At 40.9% G+C, this 12,776-nt stretch overlaps 1 protein-coding gene across 3 annotated transcripts in view; it reads left to right on the top strand.

Annotated features, from left to right (window-relative positions):
* PPM1H (protein phosphatase, Mg2+/Mn2+ dependent 1H) overlaps positions 1-12,776 on the top strand; it is a 289,690-nt gene that overhangs the window by 97,253 nt on the left and 179,661 nt on the right. For all 3 annotated transcript variants that reach the window (XM_008978449.4, XM_034935524.3, XM_034935525.3), the window contains exon 2: positions 4,880-5,045. In XM_008978449.4, the coding sequence (XP_008976697.3) occupies positions 4,880-5,045 (166 nt within the window). The remainder of the gene's footprint in view (positions 1-4,879; positions 5,046-12,776) is intronic.

Below are 12,776 nucleotides of genomic sequence, written 5' to 3' on the forward strand. Positions count from 1 at the left end.
ATTACAAAATAAATTGACTAGAGTATTTCACAAATAGAAGAAAAATGAGTTTTCCAAGTGTGTGTATCATGGTAACACAGAATGAATCATTTGCTCTTTTTAAGTAGATTCTGCTATTGCTACGATCTCATGCATGTTCATTCCTGAGATTTAGGTTATAATTTCAATGTGTATCTGATACACATACAGGATTTTTTACTTTCAAGTTTGTAAAGGTCTGTGTTTACCTACTTTTACAAAGGGAAAAATCTTAGGGGTTTTGGTTCATTTGAAGGTAGGCTGGTAGGTTAAAGCAGTGTATAAATAAATTTAACTTTGCCATGTGTCTCTCCCAGGGCAGATGTGTCTTGTTCTTCTAAGAGTTGAATAAACTGGGTATAAACTTTCCATATTGAGGAGACAGTAGCTGTGCTTCACCTTCAACCTCTAACATTTTTCCTACTTGAATTTAAACCTAACTTCAAAATTACCCATGTGTTTAATTATGATGACTAAAACACCCCTCCCCAACACACACACACACACAATCTTAATAAGTCATAGAATTTAATCCATGAAGTACAGCTAAGGAACTGAGATTTGCAAAAGTTAAGTAACTTGACCAAACTACTCTGCCAGTCACTAGCTGTGACTTCGTTTAAAAAGGGAGTAACAGTGGCAGCTACCTTATAGAGTTGACAAGAGGATGAAATGAGTTAATTACTTTCTACAAAATATTAACAGCAGTCTCTGGCTCATACATAGTTCTCAACAAATGTGAGATACTGTTATCCACACCTAGGAAGTAGCAGAGTTGATTTCTGTCAGATTCATTCATTCAGTAAACATTTGTTGAGCACCTGCTATGTGCTGTATTCTAGGGAGATAGTTTTTGTTAAGAACCACCATGACTTATTACCTCCAGGTTAATTTCCAGAAAAATACTTTCCCTCTTTGTAAACTGGAAAATAATGTCACCAAAGGTAGGATGATTCGTGGTCCACCAGCATTTCTTTAAAGCCTTCAAAATAAGCATCATGCATAAGTATTGTTTAGGCCAAGAATGTAGATAGCATAGTCGTTTTTCCTGTTGACCTCAAGGTGGTACTGACTTTACGCTGGACCATACAGCAATGGAGTGGTGCCCCTGGTCCACCTGCTTGCCTTTAAGGAAACTGTTGAATCTGTTAACAGCATGCTGCTCCTCAGCTTGTGAAACAAAGTTTTTCTCAATTACTTTTTATAAAATTAAAGATTTTGTTCACATGTAGTTAACAAAGCATTTACCTTTGAAGTGCAAAATAAAATATTTAAGTTGATACTGGTCAAACTTGTTAGAGCCAAATGAGATTGAGAAGAATGAGGCCTTTCTACTAAAGCTGTGTAAAGTAGGGGAGTTGAAATAATATAAAATAGGGGATAAGAGTTGTGGCATTTTTTTTTAAACACAGTGACTTTAAATTGATATTTAAAATTTAATATTTAAATTAGTATTTTATCATCTGAATGGTAATCAGGTTTCTGACAAAACAGGCTTACAGAGGTGGGACCACCATCTTCCCATTAGATTGACATTTCTGACTGTCTGATACTTCATTAGTGCTATTCATAAGCTACGTTCAACATGAAATGGCAAAGTAAGGGCACCAGTAATTGTTCTTTCACAGTTCCCTGGGCTGGAGTCATTGCAGGACAGACCTCTGAACCAGGCACCGACAAGAATAGATGCACAATAGGAAAATAAAACAACCCAAGAGCTGAAGCAGAAAGCTCTCAGAACTCCAAAGTGTGTTCACATTTAGCTGTGTGACCTTGTGCCAGTCATGGTCATCCAGGTCACTGGTTTTCTCATATGCATGCAATGAAGTTTCTAAGACCTCTTGCTGAAGTTAGGTCAACTTTGGAGTTTAATAACCACTCAGGGAAAGACAGGAGACGAAGCACGTTAAGGGGACAGGGATTCGTGATTTATGTAATTATAGTAGCTTTGTTGTCTGTTGGAAACGGCAGTGGTGGATGAGTCACCTTGGCATGTAGCTATTGGAGATCAGCGATGCTTTTTTGGCTCAAAAAACGAAACCAAAGGAAAAAACACCTTTCTACAGCCCAAGATTAGGTGCCAGTGGTCAGAGTGATGCCAAGTTCTGGAAATAGCATCCAGGATCTTGTACGGATGACAGTATGGAGGGATGGTTGTCATGAACAGGTTTTCCCAGCTGAACCTCCACTTGAGCTTTCCCCAGGGAAGGCGCTCATTTGGGACACCATGGTGGTATAACATCACCCAGTAAACAATCCACCCCAAACATGTTGCTTGGGAAGTCACCACCAGTGACCGAGAGGAGGCAGGTGGTATTTTGGACCTCCTTCCTCTGCCTGGTTTGGTTCTCTGAGGAGAGATGTAAAAGGCACGTTCCAGACGAATGCATGTTCTGTACTACGAGCTTCAGCAGCAGGTCCCCCCAGTGACTTGGCCTGGATAGCATGAGCTTCTCTAGGGACAGGCAGATCTGAGCCACCTGTTCTTTCCTCTTTCCTGGGCCTTTTCCCAGACTCCTCCAATAGCCAGAGATGCTGGGAAAGGCCCGCCTTCTCAGGCCTGGACCAGACCTTGCCTGATTTTTTTATTCTATGCTTCCCCACAGTCCAGCTCAACCTGTCACAGACTGATGTCCCCAGGGCACAATAGGAAGAGGTTGGGTTAGGGGTCAAGATAGGCTCATTCTGAATCCCAGCTGTGCCACTTCCTGGCTGTGGAGCTTCTGGGAAGTTGCTTAGCTCAGGCAGTAAATGCGGTAGGATTAACCATCATGCAGGTAGCCTCATTGTGTCCCTAATATTTACATTTTATCCTTAAGCCATATGAAAATATCTTTCCTTAGAGGAAAGAGGAAATGCATTTCCTTGAAGGTGGGACAAGAAAATAGACATTGAATCCTCCCTTTCCCCACTGCTCAGCCCCTGAGAGTGTGTGATAAGCCCCCGAGGCCAATTTGACAAGCGCCAGGACAACAATTGTCAAACTTTGTAAGCAACAGTCTACTTAAAGACAAATCTTAGGAAATACTGTAATATGTGAAATAAGTAAACATAGGCTTTTGTTTATAAAAATATGCTAAAGTTGAAATTAGTAGTAAACCCGATAGGACCAGCGAAGCCCTTTTTATTAATACAGAAATTTGAAATTGAGGAAATAGATGACTGATATGATCTTTTCGTTAGAACTTTCAGATAAGTAATTGCAAATAGTAGTTAAAAAAAAATTCTCCTTCCAATCAATGATATGGTCAATTGAAGAGAAAAGATAGATGGCTTAATATGCTAAAGCTGCCCAAAATATGTCAACTTGCATTTATTTGATCACATGTACAGATGGGAATGAACTTTTAAATTGTTGCATTTTTTAAAAATGTGTATACATTTTTAAAATAAAGAAAATGTTAAAATATCTGAAACACCTCCATAGAGTTCCAGAGTTTGGCAGAAGCGTGCTTTGAAACACGCTCGCTTACATCTTGCGGCACTCAAATCTCAATTTGCTTTCCATTTCCTATTTGGTTGTGGCATGTGTGTGTTGGCTTATGGAAATTGATACCATTTTTAGTACTAAAAGCTATTTGATGTAAGAAATGGTGAAATTTGAATAAGGTCAGGAGTCTGAGTGAGAGTATTGTATCAATGTCATTTTCTCAGTTTTGATATTGTACTGTCTTATATAAGATGTTACAGTTTGGGGAATTGGTCAAAAGCTACATGGGACTCTGTACTATTTTTGCAATTTACTCTGAGCCTATAATTATTGTAGAATGAAAAGGTTTTTAAAAAGTCATTTGAAAATAATGATTTTGAACTGTTAGGAGGCTGTGCAACTCAATCAATAGAGCAGTGTACACACCACACTTATAGAGCTAATTTTTATTTAGCTTACCTTAAAAAGAAAAAACAAACACCTTTTCTTTCCTTGCTACTGAGTTCCATAAACTCCACACTCACTCTGTCAGGACTGTGACACTGTTGAAGCTTTAGAAAGGAAACGCAGCCAGTGGCAGATCAAGGAGAACTCTTTAAGGGAATCTGTTTTAGCTGCTGCTTAATTACTTAAGAAGAAAGCTGTGCGGAAACCCAAGAGTTGAGTCTATAGTCACCTGATAGAGAAAAAGGTGCATGAATGATGCAGCATGTTTTCCTGAAGCATTTCTATGCTTAAAACATGTAGTAATTCGAGCAAAGCAGTGTCAACATTCCTTATTATTATGTGTCTTGGTGTCCAAATCAGAGTGCCTATAGCCCAGTGTGATGAGTATTATTCTACATGAAAAAAGACCAAGAGTTAAAAATAGTTTTGAAAGAGTAAACCTTTGATCCATTTGCTTGCCTTTGTGTAAAGCAAAAATGGGGGGGTATGGCCGTAGTGAAATATGGTTCTCTGTTCTCTTGGATTTTTACGACATGCTGTAAATTACTGCCATGTACCTTGATAAGATTGATGGTGGGTTTGCTGTTTATCACTTGGAGAAGTGAAACAGAATTCCCTGAGTCAGATTATCTGTCTTCATTGTAATTGCCAAAACATTCAGGTTCCTTAACCTGAAAGAGTGATTGCCTCATGTGTTTTGACTACAATGGATTAGTGTAGTTGATCACATCTATCAGACACCTGTGGGTGAACAGGTCTCAAAACAACTTCTTTAGTAAATATTTTAATGGGTGCTAACATAATGCCATTAAAAAATTTTCATTTATTTGGGAACATAAAATACCAAGACCATAATGTTCTTAGCATTAAGCAGGGCTGCAGTTCTGGGCCAGTTGTAGAGACTGTCTTGGCTGACCCTTGACAAGGGACTGTGCCCTCAGCTTTATCGGTCTGTCTGACCAGCTTTTCCGGCTTCTTCTCCAGGGTTATCAATGCCGGGAAGAGCACACACAATGAAGACCAAGCCAGCTGTGAGGTGCTCACTGTGAAGAAGAAGGCAGGGGCCATGACCTCAACCCCAAACAGGAACTCATCCAAGAGACGGTCCTCCCTTCCCAATGGGGAAGGGCTGCAGCTGAAGGAGAACTCGGTAAGACCCTTCTTGATCCTTGGTTTTCAGGTGAGAAGAATGGCACACACTTTGGTCCCACCGGAAGACATTAGGGCTTCACCTAAATCTGGAATGGAAGTGAGAAAGCAGTGTCCCCAGAGTTAGTGGGGTGGCGGGCCTATCGTCACGGCATCACACATACCAAGCTGAAGGCGACACGTGTATGACCAGCTTGTGGTTAGGTTTTTAACACAAAGTAAATGAAACACCCACAGCATATGTATCTAGCTCTTGTTGCAATAATTGATATATTTATGTGTGTGTATATATATATATACACACATATATATGTGTGTGTGTGTATACGTATATATATGTGTGTATATATATATACACGAATATATATATATGTATACACACACACACACACACACACACACAATGTTTGATGGTTTCAAAGGAGCCACTTCTAGGTCTTTGTAAGGAAATAGTCCGAAAGCCTCTCATGAGGGGTGGAAGTAACTCTGGCTGTTGCTTTGAGCCCTGCCATGACTCTGCCCCTTTCTCCTCCTTGCCTGCTCATGATCCATTTGCAGCCTGTGCCTGATGTTCTTCCAAATAAATATCTATTTCAATTGGCCCAAAACTCTTGCAGCCCATGGGGTGGCCTTGCAGACTGAACACTGCTGAAAAACCACAAAATATTTCTCCTGTCTCCAGTTTCTGGGGAATAAAGCAGTCATATCCTCAGAAAGCTCTGAAGAAGCTCTCAGCAAAGGACGGGGAGTCATCGACACTCTGTCTGCCAGCAGATGATGTGCTTTAGAGAGAGATGTTTCCTGGGAAAATCAGGAGACACAGAATGGACTGACCCAAATGTGACTATTCATTCTGATCATCTTGAGGATATTTTTGTGTAAAAATTTTCATAGGATTTTAAAAGATCTAGGAACCTTTTCTTAGTTTTAGAAATAGTATCTCATTGCGGCTGGGCGTGGTGGCTCACGCCTGTAATCCCAGCACTTTGGGAGGCCGAGACAGGCGGATCATGAGGGCAGGAGATCCAGACCATCCTGGCTAACATGGTGAAACCCCATCTCTACTAAAAATACAAAAAATTAGCTGGGCATGGTGGCGGGCGCCTGTAATCCCAGCTACTCAGGAGGCTGAGGCAGGAGAATGGCGCGAACCCGGGAGGTGGAGGTTGCAGTGAACTGAGACTGTGCCACTGCACTCCAGCCTGGGCGACAGTGCAGACTCCATCTCAAAAAAAGAAAAAGAAAAAGAAAGAGAAATAGTGTTTCATTGCGTCTATGCTCAGGGAATGATAAGTATTGATTTATTTTGTTAGTCCTAGTTTAATTTAAAGTTGACTTATGGGGATTTATCAATTGTACATATTTTCTAGGTTGAAGGAAGGCCTTTTCCAAACAACCAGGGCTGAGGACCCAGATGGGCAGTATAGAATGGTGATGGTTAAGTGCCCAGGCCCTGGAGTGAGATGACTGTGCAGTCTACCACTTTAGCTACTTAATTTTGGGATGGTTATTCTTTGAGCCTCAGTTTTGTCTACTCTAAAAAGGAATAACAGGCTGGGTGCGGTGGCTCACGCCTGTAATCCCAGCACTTTGGGAGGCCAAGGTGGGCGGATCACGAGGTCAGGAGATCGAGACCATCCTGGCTAACAGTGACACTCCATCTCTACTAAAAATACAAAAAATTAGCCGGGCATGGTGGCGGGTGCCTGTAGTCCCAGCTACTCAGGAGGCTGAGGCAGAAGAATGGCGTGAACCCAGGAGGCAGAGCTTGCAGTGAGCTGAGATCACACCACTGCACTCCAGCCCGGGTGACAGAGCGAGACTCCGTCTCAAAAAAATTAAATAAATAAATAAATAAATAAAATAGAAAGGAATAACAGTAGTAACTACCAAATGGTAGAAGGAGGCTGATTGGAAATATGAACTCCAGTAGTCCGTGGAAAATGTTGAGCATGTGTCTTAATAAATCTGTAATAAGCGTTAGTGATTATTATCCTGAGGTTAGTCCCACTTCGTTATTCTCTATGAGTGAACTTTGCATGTTTCTTCACTTGTGAATTGGAGATTACACAATTCCTTTCATACCTACTCGACAGGGTTGTTTTGAGGATTATTATTATGGGAAAGGGCTTGGAAAGTGTGAAGTGTTCATGATCATTGAATAGGGGCGCCAGTGACTTAGTGTTGCTCTTTCCACTGATATTTTCCCCCTGCCCCTGGCATATAAAGTGATCTCTGTAAAAATCAGTCAGTGTTGACATATGGCCCAAGGCCAGTTGGTGATGGCATTTTTCCTTTTTACTGAGTTCCTTCTAGAAATGGAGCTGGGGTGACTTTTTAACTTCTTGTCCTTAAGAACAGTGAAACTGGTGCATAAGCACTTTGGGATGGAGCTGTGGCCCTCCCCTGTGGTGGTTCCCAATATCTGTGGGGTCCGTCCTCCAAGAGCAAGGGACCAGCAGAGTGGAGACACCCTGGTGCCCCAGTCCTGCTGCGACCACAGCAGCTTCATTTCTGTCTGCTTTACCTATTAGGCTTCTTACTGAGTTTAAGACAAGAGTTGAGCTTCTTTTCCTTTTTTTAAATTGTGGTAAAATGTACATAACATAAAATTTACCAATTTTAGGCATATAGTTCAGTGGCATTACGTATATTCACATGTTTGTACAACCATCACCTTCATCATCTCCAGAACTTTTTCAGGTTCTCAGACTGAAACTCTGTATTCATTAAACACTAACTCTCCATTCTTTCCTCTCTTGGTGCCCACCATTCTATTTCCTGTCTCTGTGAGTTGACCGCTGCAGGTACCTCACATAAGTAGAATCATACACTATTTGTTCTTTTGGGCCTGGCTTATTTCACTTAGCATAATGTTCTCAAGGTTTTACCCATGTTGTAATGTGAGCCAGAATTTTTTACCTTTCAGCTATTCTGAATAATGCTGTCGTGAACATAGGTGAACAAATATCTCTTTGAGTCCCTGCTTTCAATTCTTTTGGCTATATATCTAGAGGAGGATTTGATGAATTATGTGATAATTCTGTTTAATTTTTTGAGGGACTACCACAGTTTTTCACAGTGGCTGCTCCATTTTACATTCCTACCAACAATGGAGAGGGGTTCCTATTTCTCCACGTCTTCACCAGCACTTGTTTTCTGTTGTTGTTTTTTTTAATAGTAATCATTCTAATGGGTATGAGGTAGTATTTCACTGTACTTTTGGTTTGCATTTCCCTAATGATTAGTGATGTTGAGCATTTTTTCATTGTGTATTGGACCTTTGTATATGTTCTTCAGAGAAATGTCTATTCAAGTCCTTTGCCCATTTTAAAAATTGGGTTGTCTGTTCTGTTGTTGTTTTTGTTTGTGCTGCTTTTTAAAAATTTGAAAACCATTACCTAGTGAGGAAGATAAATCACTGAGCACCTGCTATGTACTGAGAACTGGATGCTGGAGATTTGGCAGGGAACGAAATAGACAAAATCCCTACTTAGAGGGAGCTTCCATTCGTAGAGGGAGACAAAATATAGTGTGCCAGATGATAGACACTATGGAGATACAAAACAAAGTGGGGAACCCAGAATATAGGAAGTCTGAGGGTGCCAGGGGTAGTTAATGAAGGCATCACTGAGAAGGTGACATTTGGGCAAAGATCTGAAATTGCAGCTATTTGAAGGAAGAGCATTTATCGTTCTGGACAATTGAAAGACCCCAAGGTGGGAGCCGGCCCTATGTTCTCAGGGTTTAGGAAGGAGGTCTGTGTGGTTGGAGCAGAAATATTGTAAAGCCTGGATTGCAGGAAATGTTGTCAGAAAAGTCATAGGAGTGGAGTGAGCCAGTCGGGAAGGACATTGAAGGTCACTGTCAAGACTTTGGCTTCCACTTCTATAATTTACTAGCAGAGGACACTGGAAACACTGGTTAAAAGAGGCCAGTGATTTTTCCCATCTAGAAGACATGCCCTTAATGGTAAAACTCAAATATGGTAGCACTTAGGAAAGGATGGTGATAGTACAGGGCTTAGGGCAAGAAAACATCCGCAGAGATAAGTAAAGCGGATTGTACCCACCCTTCCTGTTCCCTCACCCACTGAACATATTGAACTGTAAGTCTGCATGCTGAGCTTTGGGATAAGGAGACAAAACACAACATAGTTCCCATCCTCCTAGTGCTGAGTCGATCGGGGAGATCACTGGCAGTGGTACTACAATGGAGTGAGTTTTCAGAGACAGATGAAAAGCCCAGGTTGTAGGGAAGTCTGACTCATTTTGGTCACTGATGATTTGGGGAACAACCAAGGAGAAGGGGATGGGTAAGGTTAGGAAAGCCTTCCTTGAGAAATTGACATTAGAGCTGGGATCTTGGAAAGTGAATAGGAGTAAAGCGAGCTAACAAAAGAAATGGGGGTTTCTTATAGAAGGAACATGTATAGGCAAAGACAGGTTGGCATGAGAGCACATGAGGCATGTCTTCCTGTGTTTTGGAAAATATGTGGTCTCTTGGAGGGTTGGCAAGACAGGAAGAGTAAGCAGGCATCACAAGGGTCATCATACACCATAATAAGCTGGGATTTTTACCAAAGTATTTTAGACAAGGGCAAGATGACTCAAGACAGTGATGGCAGTGGGAAGGCTGACTTGGGAAGGCCAGGAGTCCAAACCTAGAGGCTGGGATGCTAGTTAGGAGGCTCATGCAGAAATATGGGTGAGAAATGATAACGGCTTAAAATAAGGCACTGATCAGTGCAAGGGACGGGCTCAGAAGAGATTAAATGAGAGATACAGTTAAGGTGAGCAAATGACCAACTGCTTGGAACAGGGAGAAGATGAAGGTACCAGGCTCAGCCACTAGGTGCTGTTCACTGAAAAGTGGACCATTGGATGGTAAGGGGATGGGCAGAGATGATGACTTGCGTTTTGAGTATACTGATTCTGATTCTACCTTTCCAGGTGAAAGTGTTTTGTAGGAAATTAGAAATAAGGGTTTGGAGCTCACACACAAGCCTAAGGAGGCTTAGATTTAAGGAGTTACAAGATTGAAAATTATAGTTGCAGCCATAGAAGTGGCTTAGGTGACACAGAAGGTATAAAAGTGTGTAACAGAAACATGATGACAGTGGGGTTCTAGAAGCTCCAAGAAGAGAGGGGTACTGTGAAGAGGGAAGGTATCTATGGCATGGGCCACACAGTGATAAGAAAGATAAGAATGGGAAAAGTGGACATATAATGTTATAAGCAAAAAATGGAACAACAGGATAAATAATGGCATCATGGTTTTATCTGCAAGCAGAGTTGACAGGCATGAAGGATGGCAAACCGAAGATGCATGAAGTCCCTCTGGAATACATATGCTTAATTTCTCCCTCCTTTCTTGACCTCTTTTGTCCCCTGTAAATTTAGTAAAGTCAAAATATGTGTTTTCAAAAGATTTCTTTCATGTATAATATATCTTCACCTTCCTTGGAGATTAAAGAAAACCTAAAATTTTTAATAAAATAACATGAAATTTACAATGAAAACAGTATTATAGGAATTTTTTATTTGTTAGAAACATCAGTGATGTACAGAGGATTTCAATAGAAGTGTGACTTTATATTTCATGACCTTTCTTATATTGAGTGGCAATATGGTAGCCGGGTAGCAACGAGATGACTTCTTTTTTTGAGATGAAGTCTCTGTTGCCCAGGCTGGAGTGCAGTGGCATAATCTCAGCTCACTGCAACCTTTGCCTCCCAGGTTCAAGCTCTTCTCTTGCCTCATCCTCCTGAGTAGCTGGGATTACCGGCAAGCACCACCATACCTGACTGTTTTTGTATTTTTAGTAGAGACAGTGTTTCGCCATGTTGGCCAGGCTGGTCTTGAACTTCTGACCTCAGGGGATCTGCCCACCTCAGGCTCCTGAAGTGTTGGGATTACAGACGTGAGCCACTGCACCCAGCGAGATGACCTTTTCTACTACAGAATATAATGAATTGGTGTTAAGATTTAAAGGCAACTCTTAGCCATCCCAAATGCCAATTCATAAAGAATTATTTTATCCTTTTCAGCCTCCCATTTTAAAGCAAACCTTAAACACATTTTTTTTGGTAGAGAAAATAATATAACTGTTTTCTGCCTCTCCCAGCTTCCATGAGGCATTTACTGAAGGAATGTCATTTCCTGTGTTTGAGCTCTTTTTTTTTCTTTGTAATTGGTGGTAATTTGGTATTTTTTTTTTTTATTATACTTTAAGTTCTAGGGTACATGCGCACAATATGCAGGTTTGTTACATAGGTATATGTGTGCCATGTTGGTTTGCTGCACCCATTAACTCATCATTTTCATTAGGTATTTCTCCTAATGCTATCCCTCCCCCTGCTCCACACTCCGCGACAGGCCCCTGTGTATGATGTTCCCCACCCTGTGTCCAAGTGTTCTTATTGTTCAACTCCCACCTATGAGTGAGAACATGTGATGTTTGGTTTTCTGTCCTTGTGATAGTTTGCTCAGAATGATGATTTCCAGTTTCATCCATGTCCCTGCAAAGGACATGAACTCGTCTGTTTTTATAGCTGCATAGTATTCTGTGGTATATATGTGCCACATTTTCTTAATCCAGTCTATCACTGATGGACATTTGGATTGGTTCCAAGTTTTTGCTATTGTGAATAGTGCTGCAATAAACATACGTGTGCATGTGTCTTTACGGTAGCATGATTTATAACCCTTTGGGTATATACCCGGTAATGGGATGGCTGGGTCAAATGATATTTCTAGTTCTAGATCACTGAGGAATCACCACACTGTCTTCCACAATGGTTGAACTAGTTTACACTCCCAACAGTGTAAAAGCATTCCTATTTCTCCACAACCTCTCCAGCATCTGTTGTTTCCTGACTTTTTAATCGCCACTCTAACTGGTGTGAGATGGTATCTCATTGTGGTTCTGATTTGTATTTCTCTGATGACCAGTGATGATGAGGATTTTTTTCATGTGTGTGTTGGCTGCATAAATGTCTTCTTTTAAGAAGTGTCTGTTCATATCCTTTGCCCACTTTTTTATTTTTTTTTCCTTGTAAATTTGTTTCTTTGTAGATTCTGGATATTAGCCCTTTGTCAACTGGGTAGATTGCAAAAATTTCTCCCATTCTGTAGGTTGTCTGTTCACTCTGATGGTAGTTTCTTTTGCTGTGCAGAAGCTCTTCAGTTTGATTAGATTCCATTTGTCTATTTTGGCTTTTGTCGCCATTGCTTTTGGTGTTTTAGTCATGAAGTCCTTGCCCATGCCTATGTCCTGAATGGTATTGCCTAGGTTTTCTTCTAGGCTTTTTATGATTTTGGGTCTAAGATTTAAGTCTTTAATCCATCTTCAATTAATTTTTGTATAAGGTGTAAGGAAGGGATCCAGTTTCAGCTTTCTACATATGGCTAGCCAGTTTTCGCAGCACCATTTATTAAATAGGGAATCCTTTCCCCATTTCTTGTTTTTGTCAGGTTTGTCAAAGATCAGATGGTTGTAGATGTGTGTTGTTATTTCTGAGGGCTCTGTTCTGTTTCATTGGTCTACCTCTCTGTTTTGGTACCAGTACCATGCTGTTTTGGTTACTGTAGCCTTGTAGTATAGTTTGAAGTCAGGTAGCGTGATGCCTCCAGCTTTGTTCTTTTTGCTTAGGATTGTCTTGGCAATGTGGGCTCTATTTTGGTTCCATATGAACTCTAAAGTAGTTTTTTCCAATTCTGTGAAGAAAGTC

This window comes from Pan paniscus, chromosome 10 (assembly GCF_029289425.2).
Source record: "Pan paniscus chromosome 10, NHGRI_mPanPan1-v2.0_pri, whole genome shotgun sequence".
Classification (NCBI taxonomy): Eukaryota; Metazoa; Chordata; class Mammalia; order Primates; family Hominidae; genus Pan; species Pan paniscus.